Genomic DNA, 26,732 nt, shown 5'->3' on the forward strand with positions numbered 1-26,732 from the left:
AGACAAACAGTGTACTTAATGCGGATCGAAGCTTTAATTTAATATAAAAAATTTCAAAATCCCAACTGCAACTACTAACATTTCCTTATATAATTTTTTTTGAACAGTGATTTATATAATGCAGGCGATTTTCTATAAAAATTAACGAATGAAAATATTATTTCCATGACATTTAAATGGTTCTAGGAATTAAACCAGTAATTTTCATCTGAAGCAAAATACAAAAACAATAACGATCGACATATCAGCTTTTTTCAAAAATCGCTCTGTTAGGACCTTTGAAATATTTTCTTTTTTAAATTTTGGATTGTTCTACAAAAATGCTCCCGATGTGATTATTTTTCCTTTGAGGGATCTTCAATCTTACGCTATATCGCATCGGCATAGTGGCATAGTCCCATACGAAATGCAGATAAACTGCGACGGAAACGGCATGAATTGTCAGTCAGCCCATATATTTTCTTTCAAATCTTGCCGTTTCCGTAGCCCATCCACAGAATTGCGTTTGGGGCCTAATAATCCATACTTTTCGGTTTCGCTGGATGCGCCGCAGCTCATTTGGCGCATTCTTGATGGCCGTTCACTGCTGTTTTACGCTGCTCGAGTTCCAAGTTTTGAACAAAAAATCTCTTCACATCAGAATCGTGTGTTGAATCGCCGTCCGTTAATCGGTAAAAGTTGAAAAAACAGGTAAAATTCCAGTTGGAATGTAGATTATTGTAAATATTGTAAAAAAACTTCGAAGAAGAATAAGATGTCCTTCACGAGAGAACATCTTTACTTGATGTTATTGCCACAGAGCTTTGCAAACAGCTCACCGTTTAAACCAATTGGTAGTTTGTTTGAGTGAAGTCCGACTCAGTCTCAGAATTTCGTGGTACATGCGTCGCGCCACGCTGGCGAGTACCTCGCTGAACTAACGCTGAACATTCCATGTGCCAATTTGTGTCCTTTTCTTCCATGCTAAGACTCGTTGTCGTTGATTCAGCTGAGGACAAAACCGAAGTATCCACTCAGAATTGAAGATAAACTATAGAATAGTTTAGATTTTAATCATTTTAGTAATATGTTTCATTTAAACATAGCCTAGTATAAAAAGTTACTGTCAAATATCAAAATATATACTAAGGCTGATTTGTGCTTGTTTATTAAAAATTGCATTATAATTTCTCTGAAAAGTTTGAAGAGACATGTTTTTCATTGCTGCAATTAAATTGAAGTTCTGCAGCGTATCATAATTTTCGAACGTAAGTTTAACGATATAGTTCTAGTGCGAATAATACTCGGTGAGTGAGTTGATCGAGTAAATTAAACTTGCGTAATTTCCCTTTACAGCTGCTTTTAGGCAAAAATTGTCACCACAGGATGTCAGGACAAAATCGGAATTCTTTACCCGGAATCATTGTATTCGAGGCTGGTTAAACCAAAACTATGAGTTTTTTTTCCGTGACCGACGCGGAGTGATGCCGAATCAAAAATTAGCACCTGGTTCCAACAAGTGGCAAAATCCACCGAGAAAGCTATCAGGCGGCGGAGCGTAAAACCTAAGCTGATCGGCCAGAGGTCAAAAGGAAACTCAGAGTTTTCCCCCAAACAGACGGCACTGGAGCCAGACCAGAAGAGAACATTTTTAGGCGATAATGCGCTGTACTCGAGGGACATGGTTCTCAGTGGAGTAGACCTAGTGTACAACATGTGTCACTACGAAGGACCCGAGGATTCTGGTTATCTGAAACGATTTAACCAAGTTTAACGGAGTAGTCAATTGAGACCGTTTGATAGATGCCGTAGACCTGATTGTGCTAATAAATGTCTTTGTTGCGTAACAGATGCAGCATGGGATTGGTATCATCGAATTTTCGGGAATTAGACGTGGACACAATAATCGTATTTGCCGATCAATATAAATTATTCCCGTTTAAAAAATTATAAAGTCAGTAAACTTCTGATCTTATTTAATGTAATAGGTTAAATAATAAATTTGATTTGATTTGATTTGATTTGAAAAAAATTAAACAATTTTTTTTATTTTTTTTATGGCCGATCAAAAACAAAACCAAAATTATTAAATCACTGTTATTCTATTTCCATTTACTGGAATGTTATACTATGCGCTAATAAATTCAATTTATACTATCTCCGCATTGTTCACGCTTAAACTAATGCGGGGTCAACCAGGCGAATAGCCAGTTAGTATGACTTTTAATCTATTTAGTATTTATTTATTTCTGAGTGTCCGTAAAATGTATGACGCTTTCCGAGCAGGAGAATATAACTCAATAACACCCTACACTGTTATGAAGTTATCGCTAGTCAACTTGAAAACCGGAATGGGGGACTATCGAAGTTGGATTTTTCTCGCAATCCGTACGTTAAACCTAACTTCGCTAGTAGCGCGCTAGTCTAACTTTTTCACTAATTAGGGTAAAGTGCCCTATAGTGGACCCCCAACCAATAGTGGACCCTCCAGCAATTTTTGCATTATTACTGCACAATGCCAACATTTTGCTATGAAATTCTATCGGGAGAACCTACCTTACAGTCCTATGATTTGATTACATGCATTGGAAATGCTATGGAAAGTAAAATTAGATGATTTTTTACAATTCTATAAAAAATAAACACGAGAGTGTCCATTATAGGAATATTTTGGGGGGTCCATAATAGGGAAGAAGAACGTCCCGAAACAGGACATGAAAATCAAATGAAGTGTCGACTATAGAGAAGCAATTTCCTGTTATGGACCCCCAGGGGGTCTACTATAGGGCAAATTCAGTTAGACTTTAAAATGTTAATTTTAACGAATTGCGTCGGGTATTTGGGTGTTTTATGTATGTATCGTGAAGAGGGGATGCAGAGCTTGTTGTTAGATATCAAGCAGAGTTAATAGGTTGAAATTTTTTAAGCCTTATGACAGGAAGAGCAAAATTCCGCTACTAGGGTGTCCACTATTGGGCATTTTACCCTAGACTAGCGCGCCACTAGCGAAGCTTGTTTTAACGTACGGATTACGAGAAAAATCCAACTTTGATAGTCCCCCATTCCGGAGATTTTTTGTTCAAAACTTGGAACTCGAGCAGCGTCGACTAGTAATCTTACACAATTCATATGGTGAACACTGAACATTTTATAAGAAGTCAGGTATGAGGCAGCCAAGTTCGACTCTGCCTCCTTTACTTTCGCGTAGCTTATAAGCTGGTATACTAGTTTTACGTTCGCGTAAGTATTTGTACGTTTCTACGTTATGCCTGTTGCTTTCGGTGTGTTCATCCACATCATATCACTTCGGTATATCACATCTTTCTACACAGACTTTATTCCTCCTTGGACCGTGGTGCATGTCGCACACTGTGTTTGCCGATAGACTGTAGCTAATTTAGTTGATAATTTATTATTTAGTTAATTTTTGTTCGTTTGAATTTCGATTTCGTGCAGGTGCATAAGTTTCTGGAAAAATGTCAGCATTGACAAAAGGTAAGTGACATAGTGGTGGCCATATTCAAACTCATGTGCTATATGAATTTAATCTCAAATCATATCGGTTTACGTAATAAAAATGAACAATTATAAAATTTATAAGTGGTTTTCATGATTCTAATGAAATTCGACCTTAACATCTTAAATAAGCCGGGAAATAGCTGTTTGTAGTCAAGTCATCGTTGCGATTAGGTCAAAGTCCGATCACAGACACCACTACTTTAACATTCAACACAATCGTGTGACTCGTGTTGAATATTATAAGACTGATACTTTCTAGAGTATAGTTTATAGTTTGTACACGATAATGTTTAGAGTATTCCGTCAAAACAATTTATGCATCATAGTTTGTTATTCATTTCATGTAGGGAATCTACCTAAATATCATTCATTTTTATGTCTATCATTGTAGATTTGAACAATCAATTCATATACGGAAAACTTCTCATTTATGTGGGGTTGCACAACAGTGTACTTTGTCTCAGAGCAGTCAATTGTACTTTGATCTTTGGATTGAGCACATATATGCACCACATCTGATAACTGGCCCCCCATCAAACTCAACACTTATCTATCAAACCAAAATTTTCAGGTGTATTCATCGTCGCCGCTAAGCGTACAGCTTTCGGTACATTTGGAGGAGCATACAAGAACACCAATGCAACACAGCTACAGACTGTGGCTGCAAAAGCGGCCATTGATGCCGCCGGTCTAAAGCCGGATCAGATTGATTCAGTGAACATCGGCCACGTACTGGTGCTGTCGTCAACGGATGGCGCTTTCTTGCCACGACATGTGTCGCTGCACTGTGGCATCCCCATCGATCGGCCAGCCCTCGGTGTCAACCGGCTTTGTGGATCGGGCTTCCAGTCGATTGTTAATGGAGCTCAGGATATTTTGCTGGGAGCCGCGAAGGTTTCGTTGACCGGTGGCGTCGATAACATGAGCCAGACGCCGTTTACCGTTCGTGGGACTCGATTTGGCACTCCGCTTGGAGTCAGCCCAGCTCTGGAGGATTCTTTGTGGGTAAGTAAGACTTTTTTGGAGCTTCGAGTTTCTACAAACATAACATATTTGTTGTATCTATGAATCAAATTTGCTTAACGTCTATATGAAAAAATATGACTTTAGCATGTTATTCTATTGTAATGGCGGTGATTTCTTAAGCAATTTGTTATCTGAAACTCGGAAAGATTGATCCAGATCAATCATTGCTCGAACCGTTATTGCCAATTATTGTAGATTTTCTAGAATAGCTCCTGTACTGAAATAATTGTAAGTTGTGAAGGGTAAGGTCCATCAGAGATTTTCGTAACGCTCTAGGGGATGAGAGAGAAACATAAAAGTGTTTTATGCTTTGCAAATATTCAAAAGGTGTACGTGGTGGTGGTGGTAAGGTGGCGGGTATGGGTCAAAGTTGATCATTATTTTGTGTTACATAATTTGATCTCTTATCAAAAGGAAAGTCATTACTAGTGGGTCTTAAACATAAGACCATGTTTCAGAGAATGCGGAATTCAATTTTTTCATTCAAAAAATCTAAAAGCTAAAGTGAAATTTCGTACTGAAAACTATCATCATTTGATTCAATTTTATTTTTAAATCGTAATTGAACATTTCAAAAATTGAATCGCTGGATGAGTGAGTGATCAATGTCCAAATTTTAATTCAATGTTAATGCCAACAATGACTGTTGAATTTGAAGAATCATCTTCTATCACTTTTCGAAGGATGTGTTTGTCATTTACTAGAATACAACTTCGGGGAGATCAAGTAGTATGTCAACGTTGGAATCTTTTCATTACTCTTTTCGAGATAAGATGAACTTGTGACGGTGAGATAGTGAATGGCACAGTTCTCTTACGAGCGTCAGTATTTTTTAAAATGAATCGTGATTTGGCTGAACAAGAATTCATGCAGGAAGTGGCCACGACGACAAATATAATGTTCAATGAATAATGGTTTTAACAATCAATGAATCGATGAATCAATGAATCAATGAAACGATGAATCAATGAAACAATGAAACAATGAATCAATAAAGCAATGAAGAAACGAAGTAATGAAGCAATGAAACAATGGAGCAATGAAGCAATGAGGCAATGAAGCAATGAATCAATAAATCAATGAAGCAAATAATAATCAATCAAATGAAACAATAAACCCTTGATAAAAGTAAAAACAAATATGATTTTTGCATCGATGTCAATTATTTAAGATTACTCGACTAGATTCTGCAGAAATTCAGTCCTTAATCGCATAATGCACTTACTAAAAAGTATCCCCAAACAAATTTCTCACTCTTTGCAGACTGGATTGAGCGATTCGTTTTGCAAGCTCCCGATGGCGTTGACGGCGGAAAACCTAGCCGAAAAGTACAAGATTCCCCGTGAAAAAGTCGACGAGTTCGCGTACCGTTCCCAGCAGCTGTGGAAGAAAGCCAACGATGCAGGAGTCTTCAAAACGGAAATCACCCCAGTCAAGTTGAAGGTGAAGGGAAAGGAGGTTGACTTTGCCGTCGATGAGCACCCACGCCCCCAGACCAGTCTGGAGGGGTTGAACAAGCTTCCCTCTTTGTTTAAGAAAAACGGCGCCGTAACCGCTGGAACCGCATCGGTAAGTTTGTTTTGCGTTAAAACTGATAAGAAGCATTATTTCTGAACATCCTGTTATATAATTCCTAGGGCATCTGCGATGGCGCTGCTGCAGTCATTTTGGCCTCCGAGGAAGCTGTGAAGGAATACAATTTGACTCCATTGGCTCGTTTGGTTGCGTATAGCACAGTGGGTGTTCCTCCGGAGATCATGGGTATTGGGCCAGTTCCGGCAATCCAGAATGTGCTGAAAATATCCGGCGTCAAGCAGGACGACGTAGATCTGTTCGAAATCAATGAGGCATTCGGCGTACAAGTGATGTCGTGTGTTCAGGAGCTAGGAATTGATATTAACAAATTCAACCTGAACGGTGGAGCTATTGCTCTGGGCCATCCTCTTGGAGCATCGGGATCTAGAATTACTGGGCATTTGGTACATGAACTTAAACGTAAGAACTTGAAGCGTGCAGTTGGTTCCGCGTGTATCGGTGGCGGACAAGGTATCGCTTTGCTTGTCGAATCTGTTTAGGCCAACTTAAGATTACCTCATAAAGTTCTGCATTTCATAGGCCGAATACGAAATTATTGCAACACGGTAACCCCTTTTTGTTGGGCAGACTTGTTTCATGCACTGAATCGGTTATGATGCGTGTTGTTAAGATTCTCGGATTTTGTTTTGTTTTAAGCTGTGTTTAAGAGAGTGAGGCACGAGGAATTTACAAATTCGCGGCTCAGGCTATAAACAAAACAACTTTATCAGACTTAAATGATTACTGTTCAATAGGAAATAAAAAAGCGTGTTGTAATAATTCCTGGGTTCGCTCCTTAACGCTTAAGAGATTTTGAAGTTATAGATTACATATATTCATATTATTAATAAATTGCTTGATTTATGAAACTTGTGTGTAGTAATGATTGACTTTAAGAAAGAAAATATAGATGTTTCGGTTCATTGTTTATAATTAGAAGAGTAAAGAATTTGAATGTATTGATTTGCAATAGGAACGAACAATTAGGGACGAACGCGGCTTAATCCAAAAACATGCGCCAAGGTGCACTGCACAGTAATTGAAATCCCGAAAAACGTGAGCGTCAGCTTTTTCGGTATGAAATCGTGTTTTAAATGTCATAGTATCTTCAGCAAGTATGTTGCATACATCAAGGGGTATCATTTGAGAAATTTTATTTTTTTCAAAATTCGTTGAAACAAAATGGCGTCTTTGGGAAAGTTGTCAGAAATAATGTACAGAAAAGCTTTGTCAAAGACACTATTGGTCTATCTATTGAAACTAACAAAATATGACTCAATTTTAGATAATAGGTCATTTAACCCTATAAAAACTGGTATACAATGAATTTTAAAATTGGTTTTTTCACGGTGGAAGGTAAATAATACTGACAAGCTTCGACTGCTGTCTAACATCAGAACACAACTGAGCACTTTATTACAGGCTATTTATAGGAATACATTCGAACAGTTTTTCTCTTATCTCACTTTCATTATACCTCTGTCTCCCTACCGGATTCGGACTAGTTTGTCGAAACTAGGTGACTCCTACAATTCTCCTTCCTTTAGTTGACCTTAACATAAAATTCAAAACTTATTTAACATGAATTCGAAATCGGTAATTCAAAAATAAACGAAATCCTTATTAGTATTGGTAACTTTTTGTTCGCTTCGATCGCCTAATCATTGAAGACGCTCATTGCTTCTTCGCCCAGAACATGTAGGTATTTTCAAGCGCCCTCTGCGTTGAACACGAAGGCAAAAATCGAACGGGCGCATCAAAGATGTTAGAATCGGATGCAAAGCCGTAAAAATCTTCATCGTCGCTAGCTGAATGTGTTGACTGTTGGTTGCTTATGGTATGATGTGCAGGCTGTCCTGGAGAATCTCGATCGACCAATATTGATGTTGTTGAGCGATCGCAAGAATCCTCAGCCAAACGTAACTGTTGCCGGTGAGCTGACAACAGGCGACCGCCGAGTGAAACCTGTTAAACTATGAAGGCGCTACTTTTACCGACCAAAACCTGGTTCGGATCGGGGATTAGCACCACGGTTCCACTCGATAGGCCACAAGCAGCAGCACCAAATCAACAACAGCAACCAACAACACAGCAACAGCCCAAGAATTGATCCACCTTATCACCACCACCAGCCGGTTACACTGCCTTCGGATTGACTCGTTCCTTATCCAAAAAATTCCTACGGATTACCACCAGACAAAATCCCGGTAAATTAACCACACCAGGCCTGCCTGAAAACGAAAAAAAATCCGAAATTAGCACTTCCACTTAACTGTCTTCTTCAATATAATTGCTCTTCTTTGTTTTGACACAATCTGCCGAACGACAATGATGGCTTCTTTAGCGGCAATCAAGAACAAAACGGTAGTCTCACATAGCGCCTAAAACAAAACTCGCTGCTCGCTTTCACAATTTCTTACCGTATGCTTCACAAATGCCACAAATTTGCAGTACGCCAAAAACTGGTAAAAATCAGCTGAATATATCTATTCAAACACCTTTTTTACAGAAGTTCACCGAACTATCCTCGTCGCCACTTTAAAATTGGGTTTCTCACGGTGGAAGGTAAATAATACTGACAAGCTTCGACTGCTGTCTAACATCAGAACTCAACTGAGCACTTTATTATAGGCTATTTATAGGAATACATTCGAACAGTTTTTCTCTTAGGGTCTGTTCACAAATTACGTAACGCTTTTGGGGGGAGGGGGGAGGTCCAACTTGCGTTATACTTTGTTACACTAAAAGCTGGGGGAGGGGGTGGGTATCACCAAATGTTACGCATAACGCGAATAAAAATTTATTTGAATGTCATTTTTTTAAATCACTGATTGAAGTAATTGCTTTTTATCGTTATCGAACATTAGTCATTATCGAAATCAAGCATGCTGACATAGCGGGACTGATATGCGTAAAAATACCAAGCGAATATTGTATTTCTCGACACCACAGTTCCGCTGAATTATGTAAATGGTTATGATCGCAAATTCTATTTTCGTTTCTACTAGCTGCATTCTTAAAATCCTTTGTTTTTTCATCATGTGCCGTCCCTAACAGTGTTTAAAAAATACCAAAACCCAAATGCTCCAGCGAAGAAAAAAAATCTGCCTTTAAAATTTTCACAGTTACGCGTTACATGGGGGAGGGAGGGGGTACCAACAATGTTACTTTTTGTTACGAGGGGGAGGGAGGGGGTCAAAAACTCGGATTTTTGCGTTACGTAATTTGTGAACAGACCCTTATCTCACTTTCATTATACCTCTGTCTCCCTACCGGATTCGGACTAGTTTGTCGAAACTAGGCGACTCCTACATGAATAACTTTGTATGGTCGAATTTTTGAGGTTAACAATGTTCAAGAAACTTATTCAGCACATAAAAATACAGCATTCAACTACTAAATCATAACAATATTATCAATTGTTAGAATGAAATTCGAGATTTACAAACAAAATTACAAATTTTTCAAATCAAAATATCTCGCAAGGTAGCAAAAAGTAGCAGCCAAATCAATGCACATTCGAAAAGTAAGCTAAGCTTCAAAGCTTTCTATTACAAGTGGTTTCATTTGTATCTCATTGTATCCTCGTCAGATATTTGTTATTGAAAAATAACTATTTTTAACATGTTCGAGTCATTCTTTGGTATACGATGAATATTTATAATTAAAAAATCAACTAGGCTGATGGGATGATAACTTTTGGTGGAGGAAGGATTCTTCCAGGCTTACGCATGGGGATGACATTGGCTGACTTCCAGGACGATGGAAAGTAGCTGAGCCGGAGACACTGATTCAGCGAAACATGTTCGAAGAGGGGTCCCGTAGCGCAGTTGGCTACACGTTCGCCTTATGAGCCGTTTTGGGGTACGCGTCTCACCGACACGGCTGCCCGATGACGACTGAAAAAATTGTTCTTCTCGGAGGCATTCCTCCAACGTTACCCGGATAAATGGAAACCGAACAATGCAACGAGCAATTGAATACACGAGATGGACAAATGGACCCAATGGACTCACCATGAGATGGACCCGGCAGTGATAACAATAATGAATGTTTAAAAATAGATTCTGGGTGGATTCTGTACAGCAGAGTACCACTGTAGACCACGGCACAGTAGCGGTTAAGAAACACAGAGTGCCTACCAAATAAAGTACGGAATAAAAAAACGGTGCGCTCATGTGTTTGAGCTCGAGATTCAGAATATTATCGAAGCCTGGGGCCTTCATGCTTTTCGACGATTTGATATAGGCCGTCAATTCGCCAGCTGAGATCTCCAACTCCTCCGAGAAGTCGTTGGGAGTTAGGTGAATGTTGTTTGCATACTCGCTAACGGCTGCTTCGTGCGGACTGACGATGTTCTGTCCGAGATTATGTGAGCTGACGAAGTGACGACCTATTTCGGCGCGACCTTTTCTGCAGGAGGTATCAAGCGATCCTTGTTGTCTAATGGGATCAAAGGTGGAATGGGCCGAGGCTTGGATTTTAGAATTTTGGTCAATTTCCAGAACGGCTTAGCACAGTCTGGGAGAGCGCGGATCTTATTGGAGAAATCACTATTTCTGAGGTCTACCATTCTGGCCTGGGTAATTTTTGTCAAACGATTGCAACGTGTCTTAAGGACAGGCAGCCCAGTACGTTGGTACTGCCTTCGCGTGATATTTCGTAAATGGATCAAACCGATTACCTACCGAGCCGTTGGTACATGCTGTTCTATGCCCACCGAGATTGCCTCTTCGATGGCGCACAGCTGGCGGTCGATACTTTTCGGCACGCCACGTAGTCTATGCCGTCGTCCACGCACCTTTGGAACCGGCCCCAGTCGACTCGATGATAGTTTTTCCGGGACAGCCGATGCCGATTAACCGAGGAGCCCACTTCCGCGACCACGGAATAGTGATCCGAGCTGAGCTCCTGGTACACGACCGGCTGGGAGATGTGGTCGTTCATGTTGGTTATGTACAGATCTATCGTTGCATGGACTCCAAACCGACTCTGCCGCGTGGGGGAATCCGGGCTCAGGATCGTGTAGTGACCTTCCTCTATGTCGTCGCTCCAGATGGTGCCGTTTCAATTGCCGTGACTGTTGCCCCAGGCTTGATGCTTGGCATTCAGGTCTCCGGCAATGATATACTGACCTTGTCTCCGCGTTAGCTTGACGATGTCCCTCCGAAGGGCGGCCGATGAGTCATAGCCGACTTTGGCTTGGATTGGGCAGTACGCTGCGATGAGCGCGATTGTGCCGACAGAAGTGGTGATTTCGACACCGATGGCCTCGATGACACTGAGCTGGAAGCAGACGACAGATCATGTTGTAGCGAAGAACGATGGCCACACTACCTCCCCTGGTCGGCCGGTCGAGTCGCACGATACGAATGTCCGGGGTGTTGACGTTCACCTCCGGTTTTAGGTGCGTTTCGGTGATGAACGGTCTATTTCCAATGCTCTTTAGCGAGCAAGCGTTCCAGTGGACCAGGCCCACCATAGCAGCCTTTTTCAATGATGAACATGCCAAGAGTGAAGACCTGGTCGAATCGGGTTTTGCAACCACGCAGCCGAGTGGCGAGCTGGGAGAAGATTGGCATCAGCTGCTCCGGGGTGTAGAGCGGAGCAGATTCTTCCGGCAGGACAGTTTGATTCTCCGGCTGCCGACGGAATCCAGGAGGAGGAAGCGGGGGCCATTCGCTGGAGGATGGAGCTGGTGGTGCTGGGGCTTGAATCGATGGAGCTGCTGCGGCCAGTCGCTTGTACGGCTGCAACGGTGGAAGTACTGGTACCGCTCGTCGGGGAGCCGGGATGGCAGGAAGGTTCACCTCGTCAATCACTGGAATACGGTTTAGATGGGCCTTCGTTGATGCTTTCCATCGTATTTCCAAAATTCCGCGCGTTTAGGGCAGCCCATCATAGTGACCCGATGTTTTTCGCCACAGTTGGCGCACTTTGGATCGGCCACCTCCATCTTGTCGCACTCATCCGTCGGGTGCAGTTTACCACACTTGTTGCAGCGCGCCGCCATGTGGCAATCTCGGGTGCCATGCCCGAAGTTGAAACTTTTGGTGCACTGCGTTACGTCACTGTGCACGGGCCGGTATCGCTCCCAGCTCTAGCTGTGGTGCCTTTCTCGCGATTTATTAAATACATATAATGAGAAAAACACCCAAAAACACAAATATAATGACAAAAACACAAGATCAAAATAGCATTTTAATAAACTAGTTGCCATTATTTTTAATAGGTATTTCACATTTATTTTTTTATGCATCGCAGCAAATTTAAAAACCCAGAATAATCTACCTAGCAGTGATGGTGCCTGGGCTGCGAAATGGTGAGTGGGGAAGGGGCGCCTAACATAGCTCTGGTCCTCACAAGTTCCAATACTCACGCTTCTACGGGTCTTCCGATGACAATTGACCGCCAGCTAAGGGTTGCGTACTTAGCTGGTAGTGTAGCCTGGGCACTGTTGTCCTTCTGACATCAGCTAGAGTGAGGGGGGTCCTGTGGGGTCTGCCTAGGATGTGGTGGGGTTCGACAGTGGGCTCTGTTGAACTTCTATAAAAAGCTGCATGTGTCCCCAAGCAGGCCCTATCAAAGCGACCGTGTGCCGCTCAAAGCGCACTAGCCTAATCCTGGTGTGGGGTGGGACTTTAAACAAATTTGACCCGACTGATCGAGCGTCTGTTCACCAAGGAGGTGCGGCTCCAACAGCGTCTGTTCTGGCATCCAGCGGCTGAGTATGAAATGCTGTTCCCCGGAAGCTATACCTAAGATGGCAGCCCCATCCCGGTGGATAGGGAACCTTGGGCCAACAACCTACTGTTCCCGAAACATCAATTTTTTCGAGAATCCGATAATGAAAGAATACGGACTGATTTTACGGCGACGACTCTTAGCGCGAAACAACGGACACGAATAGGAACATGGAACGTTTTAACCCTAGCCCAGCAGGGTAAATTGGCACAACTTGCCAATGAGGCACGCCGCATGAAGCTTGAGATCCTGGGACTGAGTGAAGTCCGTTGGCCAAACTTTGGAGAACACAGAACGCCGTCGGGACAAGTTCTGCTATACTCTGGTTTACGAGGTGAACACGCTCCCCGGCATCGCGGAGTTGGCTTCCTACTAAGCGCTCAGGCACACTCTGCGCTTATGAAGTGGGAACCTATAAGTGAAAGGATAATCGTTGCCAGATTTAGAACACGGGTCCGAAACTTTACTATAATCCAATGTTATGCGCCAACCGATGCTGCCGATCTGCAAGACAAAGAGAACTTCTTCAGTCAACTCAATGCCGTCGTAGATAGAATTCCGAAGGGTGATATCAAGATTTCTTTGGGCGACTTCAATACGAAGATCGGATCCGACAACTCGAACCATGAGCGCATTATGGGACGCCATGGTCTCGGAGAAATGAGCGAAAACGGAGAGCTGTTCGCAGAATTTTGTGGTAATAACGACATGGTGATCGGGGGATCGCTCTTCCCTCATCGACCGGTTCATAAGGGCACGTGGGTCTCCCGTGACAGCTTTACAGAAAATCAAATCGTCCACATCTGCATCAGCCGAGAATGGAAACGGAGCGTTCTTGATGTACGGAATAAACGTAGTGCCGATATCGCGTCTGATCATCACCTCCTCATCGGCGAAATACGCCTGCGCATTGCGCGGATTCGTCGGCAGGAGGAAAGAGTTGGACGACGATTCAACACACGCCGACTGGAAGATGCCACGGTGAAACGGTCCTTCGTTGAAGAACTGGAGACGCGTGCTGCAGATATTCCGGAAGGTGGCATCGTGGAAGACCAATGGACCGCCATCAAGAATGCCTTCATCGCCACCAGCGAGAACAATCTGGGCGAACTACGCACCCAGAGAAAAGAATGGATCACCGATGAGACCTGGAGGAAGATAGAGGAGCGAAGAAAAGCCAAAGCCGCGATAGAGCGATCGAAAACCAGAGGAGCCAAAGTGTTAGCCCGTCAACGATACGCGGCTCTTGAGAAGGAAGTAAAACGCTCATGTCGACGGGACAAGCGAGCGTGGGCAGACTCTCTGGCCGACGAAGGAGTCGGCCCCGCCGCCGCAACCGGGGACATTCGCCTCCTCTACGATATCTCACGACGCTTAAGGTCACTCCTGACGGAATCCAAGTTCCAAAGTGCTCGCGTTTTCGGGGGCACACCACTCGATTCAGAGGCAGCGTACAACTGTTTTTGTTGATTTAGCTTTGCTGCGTCGCAGCATGCGTGATATAATAAAAATGACAGTTGTGCGTTGCTTCTGCATCGAGTGGTGTGCCCCCGAAAACGCGAGCACTTTCAAACTTGGATTCCGTCAGGAGTGACCTTAAGCGTGACCTCATTGACTACGAAAAAGCTTTTGACCGTCTCAATCACGAGAATATGTGGGGCGCCCTGAGACGCAAGGGGGTTCCTGAGAAAATCAGTACGAGGCCTTTTCGTGTAGAGTGCTGCACAATGGGGTCCTGTCCGACCCTATCCGGGTCGTAGCTGGTGTGAGGCAAGGATGTATTCTATCACCGTTACTGTTCCTCATCGTAATCGATGAGATTCTGGTAGATGCGATTGACCGTGAACCAAACCGCGGGCTGTTATGGCAGCCTGTAACCATGGAGCACCTAAACGACTTCGAATTGGCTGATGACGTTGCACTCCTCGCGCAACGGCGCTCTGATATGCAGAGTAAGCTCAACGACCTTGCCGAGCGCTCCTCCTCGGCAGGTTTAGTCATCAACGTCAACAAAACCAAATCGTTGGATGTAAACACGGTGACTCCTTCCAGTTTCACAGTAGCCGGGCAACCAGAGGAGAATGTTGAAAGCTTCCAGTATCTTGGTAGCCAAATGGCGTCAGACGGCGGTACCAAGATCGACATAGGCGCACGGATCAAGAAAGCAAGGGCTGCCTTTGTGAGTTTAAGAAATATCTGGAAAAACAGGGAGATAAGTGAACGCACCAAAATACGAATTTTCAACTCTAACGTGAAATCTGTGCTGTTATACGCTAGCGAAACATGGTGTGTATCAGTGGAGAACACTCAACGGCTGCAGGTGTTCATTAACAGATGCCTGCGGTATATAATTCGGACCTGGTGGCCTCACAACTGGATCTCAAACAACGAGCTCCATCGTCGTTGTCACCAGAGGCCGATAGCAACAGAAATTCGGGATCGGAAGTGGAGCTGGGTCGGCCACACTCTACGTAGGGGCGGAAACGAAATCTGTAAACAAGCATTAGATTGGAACCCAGCGGAACATCGCAGCAGAGGCAGACCCAGAGGCTCATGGCGGCGAAGCCTCAACAAAGAAATAAAAGAAGTCGACCGAAATCTAACCTGGCAACAGGTTAAAGCGATAGCCGGGCAACGCTCAGGATGGAGATCTTTCAAGTCGGCCCTTTGCACCACCAGAGGTGTACAGGATCCATAAGTAAGTAAGTGATGGTGCCTGTCTCGTGTATTATAAAATGCTATGAGAAAAATACATAAAAAAGATCAAAACTTCAGAGAATAGATTCAAATGCAATGCAGTAGTTTTTGAAGTAAATTTCGATTTTGAATTTTATTCCAACCCTTGGAAGCGAAATATTTAAAAACTACGAAACGCAAAGGTTATTCGGGCCAGTTTGCAATAGCGAAAAATTATACTGCATTCTGCGTCGAATGCAACCTTCTTCTTCTTCTTCATTGGCATTACATCCCCCACTGGGACATTGCCGCCTCGCAGCTTAGTGTTCAATTAGCACTTCCACAGTTATTAACTGCGAGGTTTCTAAGCCAAGTTACCATTTCTGCATTCGTATATCATGAGGCTAACACGATGATACTTCTATGCCCAAGGAAGTCGAGACAATTTCCAATCCGAAAATTGTCTAGACCGGCACCGGGAATCGAACCCAGCCGCCCTCAGCATGGTCTTGCTTTGTAGCCGCGCATCTTACCGCACGGCTAAGGAGGGTCGAATGCAACCTGTTGGAACCAAATCTGAATATGCTGAGTAGAAAAAAAAAATGTCTAACATTTTTCTGTGCTGCCCACACACTTAAACACATACACACTTACAGACATCACATACATGTGTGAAGATGAGTCGATTAGTGAATAAAATTAGGTCTCCGATGCTTCTACAAAAGTTCGGTTTTCAGTTTTTAGTGGTCCTAGTCTTTTCAGAATTCGTGAAAGGCGAAAGGACTTTCTTATTTTTCCAACTGAAAGACCTCAGATTGGATTGATGATATAAATACGAATTTTACCTTAACAGCCACCTGTATGTATGTATGTGTGCCGATACATAAACATGAGCAGTTCACCAGCTGATTATGATCGCCGAAAGCTGAGTAAAGCTCATAGGGCAGCTTTATTTATGCTCTTGAGAAGTGCAGACAAGTGAGAGAGACCGAGAGAGAAAAAAAAGCATTTGAAATGCTAATCAGAACCTAAGCTGGCATGTTTTCGTTATCGCAGCAGAAATATGTCTCTGGTGATAGATTGAAAAAGGAAAATTAGATACACAATACTCATCTAATGGAATACGTAAGCCTTGTTATCATCCAGTATGGAATGCATATTTTCGCATAACACCAATATCAATTTGGCACTTTATGACACAGTCTTAATCGCAGCGATGAGGTAATTCACGGGTGTGATCGCTCAAGGATCACTTTTAATTTCGTTTGGCGATGGTTGACCGGCATTGCGTATGCGGCAGATCGGTGAGGTATTCGAACTCACCTGGGCACATTTTCTCTCTTTCTCTTCATTTTGGCCGATAGTTGATGTAGTTGTGGTTGAGCCTTCAGTTCAACCGTTATGATGAGAGTGCCGGCTTCTTGGACCCCAAACGGCGACCTATCGCTACTCGCTAACTCGTTTTTCCTGATTTAATAGTATACAAAAGTGGTTCTCTACTTTTTTAAATCCAGTTTATGCTTTTGATGTTTAGTTTTTTTTGTTTCTGTTAATTTATTGATTAGTTGAGTTGAGTTTTTAATTTTTCTGTTAATTTATTGATCATGTGTTTTTGTTTTTATTTTGTATTTTCAAATTAAACCTAAACTCTTACCTTACTCATTAGATGTTTGATTTATTCGTGAATTATCAAAAGGTATTATATTGTTTAAACCCATGATTGTATTAATAGTTATGGGATTCTTAATACACACTATTGATGAGCAAACATGCGGATCTGTGTGGAATTGTTAGAAAATATGACAAACCAACATTGAAGAGACCGCACTAACAGTTCGTCTTCCTATACATAAGTTTAATTTGTTAAATTAATAGAATGTAGGTTAAACTTTTTAATAACAAAACTACCTTTAAATTGAAAGATACGACTGTCGTCCGCAACAACGATCACAAAGCTGAAACCTTTTCTTGCCATGCGCATGCCAATAGTCTACACCAGTGTTGTAAAATGTCAATTGCATTCGTTTGAATAATTTTTCCAGAACTTTTTTCAGAAGATAGCTATCAATTCATGATGTATGACGAACTTATAGCGCTTAAATGTGCCTACAACTTTGTCTAACAAGACATTGCCGTAAATATGTAATCTGGGGCGTGGGAGGCAAAATGTCATTCAAATGACATTATGTCAAATGACACGTGACATTTTGGAGAGTTTTCACTCTCCAGCCTAAGATGCTATATTTAGAGCAATGTACCCTTGCACAAAAATATAGCCCTACTCAAGCGTTATGAGTACATCTAAAAATATGCAATAAATTTGGCTTCTGAAGAAAGTTATGAACAAATTAGTCAAATGACATGCAGATGACATTTTACAAGCCTGGTCTACACTACATTCATCCTGAATTAATTTCTAGTCAAGAAATTTAAAACAAGCCATTAGAGATTTGCCGAACTTTTATTTTTTTTACTTGTTTTGTCATACATGTATACCTACAATTGGGAACCCCTGTCGATATGTGATATGATCCACGCAGCCGTTTGAACTGGGCTTTATTTTGAAGCTCACCTTGTTGGACGGCTACTTGGAGCTCCCGCGGTTTTTTGATAGTGTGCATCGATTTTTGCCAATTTCGAGCTTCGTGTTTTTTTTGGAATACCCAATCTCATAGCTCAGCTGGTACAGGCATGGATGCAGCGATATAGACGGGTATAGGCACCGACTCACGGAGCAGAGCTCGCACGTTTTGTGGATTACTGTCTGGGGGAGCCAAGTCAGGTCAGTGGTAAGATCCGACGAGTTAGTTCTCTGGCGTAGCTCGGTATCGAACGTTGTTTGGGAGCAAAAAGTAGCGAGCGCGCGTTGGTTTGGATCAACTCGTGAAGACTTTGTGAGTTTCTGTGGGGTACGAAATCTCGCGAATCCACACCGGTCGTGTGTGTGACGAGCAACGCAGTCGTAAGCGCGCGCGCCCGTATGCCACCATTCTGGTGCACGTTGGCTGTTTCGTAATTTTTGCAATCTTTGTTTTTGTCTCGTTGGAGTTGAGCTCATCTTTGCCGCGTGAAGTTTTAAGTGGAGTTTGTAGGTTTTCGCTAGTTTCGTATTTTTGCTGGCCGTTGATTAATTGTGTGCAAAACGTTCACCGGTTGTAAATCGTTAATTAAAGTGTACATTTGAGATTGTGTTACAACAGTAATTGAAAAAATTGTGTTAACCATGTGTAAGTGCCAAGTTTTCATAAGATGTAATGTATAGAAAATGTATTTCTATAAATGTAACGCCTAATAAGTTCATGATGGTTAAGTCATGTGGTTAAGTTGAATCGATCGAATTGAATCATAATCACAGCAGATTAACTATATTGAAGAGCAACTCTTTTATGATGGTCTAGCGTGGAAACAATGCAATGCTAAAATGAAGACGTTCAAAAGTGAGCAATGGATGCGTTCGATTGGTTATCCATAGAAAGAAAACCGCATTGAAGTATTATCATTGTGTGAATTGTGTCAGCTATGAATTTTTGGTTATGGTGTTGCAACAAATCTTCTTCGATAGTGGCGATGTGGGAAATTGTTTTAGTTACACAAAGGAAGAGCTGCAGCACATTAACAAAATAGGCTGGATGGATTAAATGGATCTGTTGGGATAATATTATTGGCAGCCGAGCTCACGTTGATGAAACAATAGAAGATTAGTGGTGCTTTTTGATATTAAATATCTAAGTGTTGTAGTGTATGAAAAGAACTTCAAACTTGTACAAGCTGTGAAGCTTCCCGGCGTGTTGTTCGCTGCAAATGGTTTTAATTACAATAATAGCGAAAAGCTCTTTGGATAAATGTGCGTAATTTACTCTATGCTAGGCTAACCATTTTTAAATTTGGAGAAATTCGGGTAAGTTTGGTAGATTACTTGATGACGTAGGATTATAATGTAAATAATTGAATAATTATATTTGTGTCAACTTTGTTTTTGAGTTGAGTGCGAACTGCAATTCTTTAATTTGGCTGTTTCTTTTTATTTCCATGGGGGCGGTTCCTTTATCAGTGCTGCCACCTGGAAAAGTCTCGAGTGTTATAGAAAATGGGAATTAAAATGCCTCTAGAACGTTATAAAAAAAATTAGTCAACCAATTTTTAGTTTGTGGGGTTAGAAATTCAACAATCTTAAGCATTAACTGCTCATTCAAAAAAAAATATAAAAATCAAGATATCATGTCTATTGTGTGTGCTTTTAAATTTCAAATCCTTTAAACCAAGATTTTTTTGAAAGAAATCTCCAATTTTTGTTTCAGCTCCTTGTCATTAAAAAACCTGGATAAGTCCATTTGAACAGGTTTGAATTACATTTCGATAGTTTCCATATCATAGGGGCCCTCCTATACTATGTTCGCACGACGACCTGAATAACATATTATTTAAATTATCGACAAAAGAAAGCTCATCAAGATAGCCGAATAACATGTTACAAGGCCCTAGTGTGAACATAGTATTGGCCTAGCGGTAAGATGCGCGGCTATAAAGCAAGACCATGCTGATGGTGGCTGGGTTCGATTTCCGCTGCCGGTCTAGACAATTTTCGGATTGGAAATTGTCTCGACTTACCTGGGCATAAAAGTATCATCGTGTTAGCCTCATGATATACGAATGCAAAAATGGTAATTTGGCTTAGAATAACTGTGGAAGTGCTGAATAAACACAAGTTGCGAGGCGGCAATGTTTCAGTGATGTATGTAATGCCAATAAGAAGAAGAAGAAGTTTCCATATCATTTGGAAGCGACTGCTGCTGGATACACCGCGCTTGTGTCCGGGCATACCGTCCTACCTACACCATTGGGGCGAATTGACCAGTGAAATATATTTTCGAAAAACGCAACATTTTTGAAGATGGAAAAAGAAAGAGAAAGAATCTTGTTTCTTACTTCTCGCTCCCCGGTCTTCACTTCTCACTTCTTCCTACTCCCTTCTCACTCCTCATTTCTCACTTCTATCTACTTACTTCCCTCTTCGCACATCTCGCTTCTCACCTCACTATCCTCACTGCTCTTTTCTCACCCCACACTTCTCACTTCCCATTTTTTTCACTTTTCGCTTCTCCTTTCTTACTTATAACTTCGCATATCTCACTTTTTTCATCTCATTCTCCCTTATCACTTCTAACTTTTAACTTTTCACTTCTCATTAATACTTAGCACTTCAAATTTCTCACTTATAAATTCTCACCTCTAATTTCTCACTTCCCACTACTCACTTCTTACTTCGCAGGTCTCACTTCTCATTTATTACTTTTCACTTCACAGTTCATATTTCTTACTTCTCACGTTTAACTTTTCACTTCTCACATCTCTCTATTAATTTCTCACTTCTTATTTTTCAGTTTTCACTTCTCACTTCTCATTTATAACTTCTTATATCTCACTTCTGATTTTTCATTTCTCACTTTTCACTTCCAACTTCTAACTTTTCACTTCATACTACTACTTCGCACTTCGGATTTTTCACTTCCAACTTTTCTCTTCACACTTCTCACTTCTTATTTTCACTTCCCACATATTTATATCTCACTTCAGACTTCTCTTTTGTCACTTATCACTTTCCACTTCTAACTTATAACCTTCATTTTCTTATATTTCACTTAATACTTTTAATTTCTCACTATTCACGTCGTACTTCGAATTTTCCACATCTTACTTCTCACTTCTCATTTCTCACTTGCCACTACTCACTTCTCACTTCATACTTCGCACTTACACTTCCCATATGTCACTTCTCCCATCTCACTTATAACTTCTCACATCTCACTTCAAACTTCTCATTTCTCACTAATTACTTTTCACTTCCAACTTCTAACTTTTCACTACTCACTACTACACTTCGGATTTCTCACTTCTAACTTCTCATTTCTCACTTCCTACTTCTAACTTCTCACTTCTAACTTCTCATTTCTCACTTCCCACTACTCACTTCTTACTTCTTACTTCTTACTTCACACTTCTCATTTTCACTTTTCACTTCTCACTTACAACTTCTTATATTTCACTTCTGTCTTCTCATTTCTCACTTAACACTTTTCACTTCTAACTTTTAACATCTATTTTTTCACTTCTTACTTCTCACTTTTTATTTTTGACTTATTACTTTTAACTACTCACTTCGCGCTTCAAGTTTTCACTTATTTCTCACTTTTCACTACTCACTTCTCACTTCTTACTTATCATTTCTCACTTCTAACTTTTCACTTGTCACTTCTCATTTCTTACTTCTTACTTATTATTTCTCACTTCCACTACTCATTTCTCACTTCACCCTTATCACTTTGCCCTTCTAACTTCTAACTATATCGTACATCTAACTGTTTCTGACTTACGACTTACGGAGGGAACGCAGTATGCTAGAATCAAGGGACTTCGAATTTCATCGAGAAATATCGAGTTAGGTTATATATACAGGGTGTCTGCAAATTATCCGTACAACAAGACAGGTTTTTAAATATTTTTGGAATAAATTACAGAACCAGCATGCATTGCATGTTATTATAATAGGACTACATAAACCAAGCTGAATTGTACGGAAATAGCTCAATAACAGGGTTTCGACTTTTCGTTTCAATGAGACCAAAGCAAGCGTTTTTCGGGCCAAGGGAAAATCTTGTTTCGTTGTTTATGTTGAGGATCATCTTTCACCCATCAATCTTTTCTCTAGAATTATAATTGGAAGATGAACGAAAATCTTGCCTATTAGATGAAAATCCTTTTTCGTTTCATTACTTTCACCTCTCACTCACTTTTCGCGAGAATGATCGCAGAACAATTACAAAATTGTATGGCCGCGCCGGGATTCGAACCCAGAATAGTAACAATAATAGCTGTGGATATGCGCTTACTTTAGCCACACCACCACGCTATCTGTATGAAAGCGTTAAGTTATTTGTTGCACATAAGCTACTACCATTTGCATTGATGATGCCACGAAAAGACTCGAATATGAAAGAAAAAGAGCAAACCAACGTTTAGCGGCAATCGAAGTGAGCGAAAAATTGTTATCACTCTCCAGGCTGTTTTTCTTTCCCGAAAAGCGATTTCTCCCCGAAAACTTTCGTGAGGGAAAATTATGTGCTCCTGAGATTGAGTGAGCATTATGAACCCTGCTCAATAATATCAATTGTTGATAATATAGCAAAATGAGATATGGACATGATTGATATAATTGATAAAAGATCAGACGATAATATCAATTTTTTGCACTAAAATATCATGTGCCATTAGTTTGTGCTTATCCATAGCATATCTTGATATTGAAATGATATTTCGGTGCAAATTTTTTATATTGTTGCCAGTTCTTTTATCTCTTATATCAATCATATAAGAGGTCCATATCATGTTTTGTTATTCTGTTCATGACTTTTGCCCGGGTATAGCTACCGATTCAGTCCATTATTGTTTGTTTTTGCTTTGTAGAAGCAAACTATCAAAATCTGTACGGATAATTTGCAGACACCCTGTGGATGGTCAAAATTTAGAAATTCCATGCAAATTGTATGGAAACCCATTTTATCGATAAGACTGAGTGTGTTTCGTGGGACGCTTTCTGGTCTCATTATTAGTAAATCTCGTACCGGTTGGACGTCAGCAATGAAAATTAGGGTTCAATTTCAAATACCAATTCTCTATTTTTTTTTTAATTTGGTACAAGCATGTATTCGCGTCCGAAACTTTTTGATTTCGACGGAACGTAACACAAGATTTGGCTTCTGTATTGTCGAACATCAAATTTAACTCTGAAAGATACTTACGAGTTATTATTACCCGGGCAGAAGCCATGACCAGAATAACAAAACATGATATGGACTTGATTGATGTAAGAGATAAAAGAACAGGCAACAATATCGAAAATTTGCACCGAAATATCAATTCAATATCAAGATATTTTATGGATGAGAGCAAATAGCATATGATATTGATTACTTTTTACAAATAGCATAACTTGATCTCCTCATGATATTTTAGTGCAAATTATTGATATTGTCGTCTGATCTTTTATCTCTTATGTCAATCATGTCCATATCACATTTTGCTATCTAATCAAGATATGATATTATTGAGCTATTTTCGTCTACTCGAGTATGCAGTATTATGCACTGAAGATATTCTACACGCCCATGCTATTGGTTTAACACGAGAATCCTCACTTTTTGAGATACATATTGAATATTTTCAGTGTGAGTTTATGAAGCGCGCTTCATGGTGAAACTTTTGAAATCTGTGCGAGAGGTATCACAAGTTTTGCATTTCTGATTGACTGTAGGTATTTCTACTGATGTTAACGAAAGTTAGAAGTTGAAATGAACGGCTCATTTTTTAAATTATGTTTTTTGCTGTATAGTAATGGATTTTTTAAAAGAATTTATATATGTCAAATAATCGGATCGTTTTTTGTAAATCTGATTAAGTTGATCTGAATTAAATTTCTTAACGATAACTCGTCCAGCTCAGAACTTTGTAGGGGGATGTGACGGGACCATCATCGTCATCATCATCATCACCATCATGCGTAGAATGGCAGTACAGCCACCAGCGTTTATTAGATTTTCTTACAATTATGTAAAACTAGCTATATGTACCCGGCTTTGCTCGGTACTTAAAACTAAATTATGCAATTAAAATGTCCAATGCTGTAGTACAAAACCAATGTGACAAAACCCACAGAGGTAGATCTATCTTATCGAATTGTATCCATGTGGCGATCTATTTTTATAGATTTCTTTGGCCCTTCTACATTTTCAATAAACATACCAAATCTGGTTGGAACTGGTCCTGGGGGTTGAGAGTTACACTGAATTGCTAGTTTTCTAAAGACAACCCCTTCCTCCATAACCGCTTCCTTACTCAATGACCCTTCTACATCCTTAGGACAGAAAATGTGTGTACCAATTTTGGTTGAAATCGGTTAAGGGGGTTCAGCGCTATCAGTCAATCACATGGACATTTGAAGCTCAAAAAGCAAATCATCAGAGGTGACGTTTTATTTTGCATCATAGCATGCCCCCCTTAGTAGGAGGTACACCATAATGCCAATTTCGGGTTTTCACTAAAGCCAAAAATGTCCGTTGGAGCAGCTACATTACTTTAAAAATAAAACTGTTGTTGGATCATGTGCGGCCTAGTTCTGCCGAACGAACTATCCGTCACAGCGTGTGCTGTCTTATCGCGCGTGTGACTCCGTTCGTTGTCCGACGAGGAAAGAGGCAAAGTCATGGCCTGCTATTCACTAGTCAGTGTTGGCAACCAAACCGTTATACGATATTTGCATATCTGTCATCAATGCACTCTAAAAGTGGATTGCCCAATTCCGAATATATCTCACCCTCACATTCCCCTTCTTCTCCCACTAAATAAAAAAAAGTTGACTTAGGATTTTCATAAACAACTATTTACATCGCATTTTTTTTAAATTACAGCCAAATCTAATTCTACAATCCAGTATCCAATATCCGTACTCAATTCCCATATTTAAAATCGTCATAATTCAAATTGGAATACAAATATTTCAATACGATTTTCCAATCTGATACTCAAATCCAATGTATGAACCGGAAAGGAAATCCAATATTCCTATTGCATGAACAAAGTTTTAATCCCAAACCAACGTTGGAACGTTTTTATTATGGAATACCAAAATCAAACATTCATATAAAACAATCAAGTTTTTTTTATCATTCTTTTCATCTTCCATGGCTCTGCATTGCAACTAGTTCTTGGTCTACTATTTAAGTGTTCTATAGCATTTCCTCAGTAATTAATAGAAAGTTTTATATATATCTGCCATTGTATGATTATGTATTTTGTAACAGTTTTTTTTTCATATTCATATCCAATTTTCACAACTAATATTCTAATCTAACTCTAAGTCCATCTTTCAAATACAATCTCTAGCTTATTACCAAAAGTTGATTCTAAAATAATATTAATTTCGATATTTGCAACCAAGCCAATTCCAATTTTCAAATCTAATAATCATGTTACCTCACCCATTATCAAAAATCAAATGTGTCATTATCATCATCACCAATACCAAAAACAATCCAAATTCAATATTTCAATTCAAAGTCCACATATTAATACGCAAATGCATATTTACTAAACAAATTAATTTTCCTTCTGAAAATGTTAACTATTCCAGGTTCATGATCCTCAAGCTGTATTACTTTTTATTTTTTTTTTTGCAAATATTTCCAGCATTGCAATCCAAAACCAATAGAATTTGATCCGGCAGACCATGTCCAATATAATTTCATGGCCTTCCAATGGGAAAATAAAAACAATATCGGTGGCTCTCCAAACATACTCTGTATTGGCCCTTCAAGCTCAAGTCAATCAGTCCGGTACTCTCACCTTCGAAATTCAAATTCGAATAGTTGCGTTCTACTGATCCGCATTAACGTTTCTTTGACACACAATCTGCCCCTCTTCTACACAACCTTCACCATCAAAAGCTGCAACATTCCGATACTCTTCCAGAGCACCTTCGACAACACAAGCAGAAAACCGATGACAAAACAAATCATTTATTCCGAAAACAAAACATGTTTAGTCGAAACCGATAAGAACAACAAATCATTAACTCGTTTTAGTCAAACCAATGAGAAAACAAATAACTTTTTTCAGCGTCTGCGACGTCACAAGCCAAAACATTCAATGCAGCAGCGCTCTACCACAGCAGCTTCGACATGACATGTCGAAACCGATGAGAAAACAAATCATTTATGCTGGCGCTCTTCCAGAGCGCTTTCAACTTTTTAAGTCGAAACCGTTCGACATCAGAAGTCGAAACCGATGTGCAAACCATTTAATCCGATGCTCTTCCAGAGCGTCTTCGACACTACAAGTCCAAACCGATGAGCAAATCATTCATTCCGACGCTTTCCCACAGCGTCTTCGACATCACAAGTCAAATCCGAGAGACAAATCATTCAATCCGACGCTCTACCAGAGCGTCTTCGACACTACAAGTCGAAACCGATGAGCAAATCATTCAATTCGCGAAGTCGAAGCAAAATTCTTCACACAAACAATGACAGTTCTTTATGGATTTTTACAGTAGAGCAACAGAGAGGAGGAGATGGCGGCCATGTTTCACTCAAACTCTGACAGATAGCAATGGGATTTCCCATAGGAGGGAAGAGCAGAATTTGCTTCGACTTCGCGAATCC

The 26,732-nt window shown here is 40.5% G+C and overlaps 2 protein-coding genes and 1 long non-coding RNA gene across 6 annotated transcripts in view; 2 read left to right on the forward strand and 1 right to left on the reverse strand.

The window, feature by feature from the left end:
- The first annotated feature begins 3,296 nt into the window (after positions 1-3,296).
- On the forward strand, positions 3,297-6,968 carry LOC134211253 (3-ketoacyl-CoA thiolase, mitochondrial). Its single transcript, XM_062687961.1, has 4 exons — positions 3,297-3,474; positions 4,070-4,503; positions 5,788-6,093; positions 6,162-6,968. The coding sequence occupies exons 1-4, from the start codon at positions 3,456-3,458 to the stop codon at positions 6,597-6,599; spliced, it is 1,197 nt and encodes a 398-aa protein (XP_062543945.1). The 5' UTR covers positions 3,297-3,455; the 3' UTR covers positions 6,600-6,968.
- Positions 6,969-7,480: 512 nt separating this feature from the next.
- LOC134215535 (uncharacterized) lies at positions 7,481-8,712 on the reverse strand. Its single transcript, XR_009980213.1, has 2 exons — positions 8,520-8,712; positions 7,481-8,330 (listed from the first exon to the last, which is right to left on the reverse strand). It is a non-coding gene; the product is annotated as an uncharacterized LOC134215535 (long non-coding RNA).
- Positions 8,713-18,267: 9,555 nt separating this feature from the next.
- LOC134211254 (uncharacterized) overlaps positions 18,268-26,732 on the forward strand; it is a 406,246-nt gene continuing 397,781 nt past the window's right edge. The window contains exons 1-2 of one of the 4 annotated variants that reach the window (XM_062687963.1): positions 18,291-18,746; positions 19,082-19,417. The gene's annotated coding sequence lies outside the window, so the exon portion shown is untranslated. Of the gene's footprint in view, positions 18,747-19,081; positions 19,418-26,732 lie in introns of all 4 variants that reach the window. The other 3 variants (XM_062687964.1, XM_062687965.1, XM_062687962.1) reach the window with 3 other exon arrangements.

Source organism: Armigeres subalbatus, chromosome 2, assembly GCF_024139115.2.
Source record: "Armigeres subalbatus isolate Guangzhou_Male chromosome 2, GZ_Asu_2, whole genome shotgun sequence".
In the NCBI taxonomy this organism is placed as follows: Eukaryota; Metazoa; Arthropoda; class Insecta; order Diptera; family Culicidae; genus Armigeres; species Armigeres subalbatus.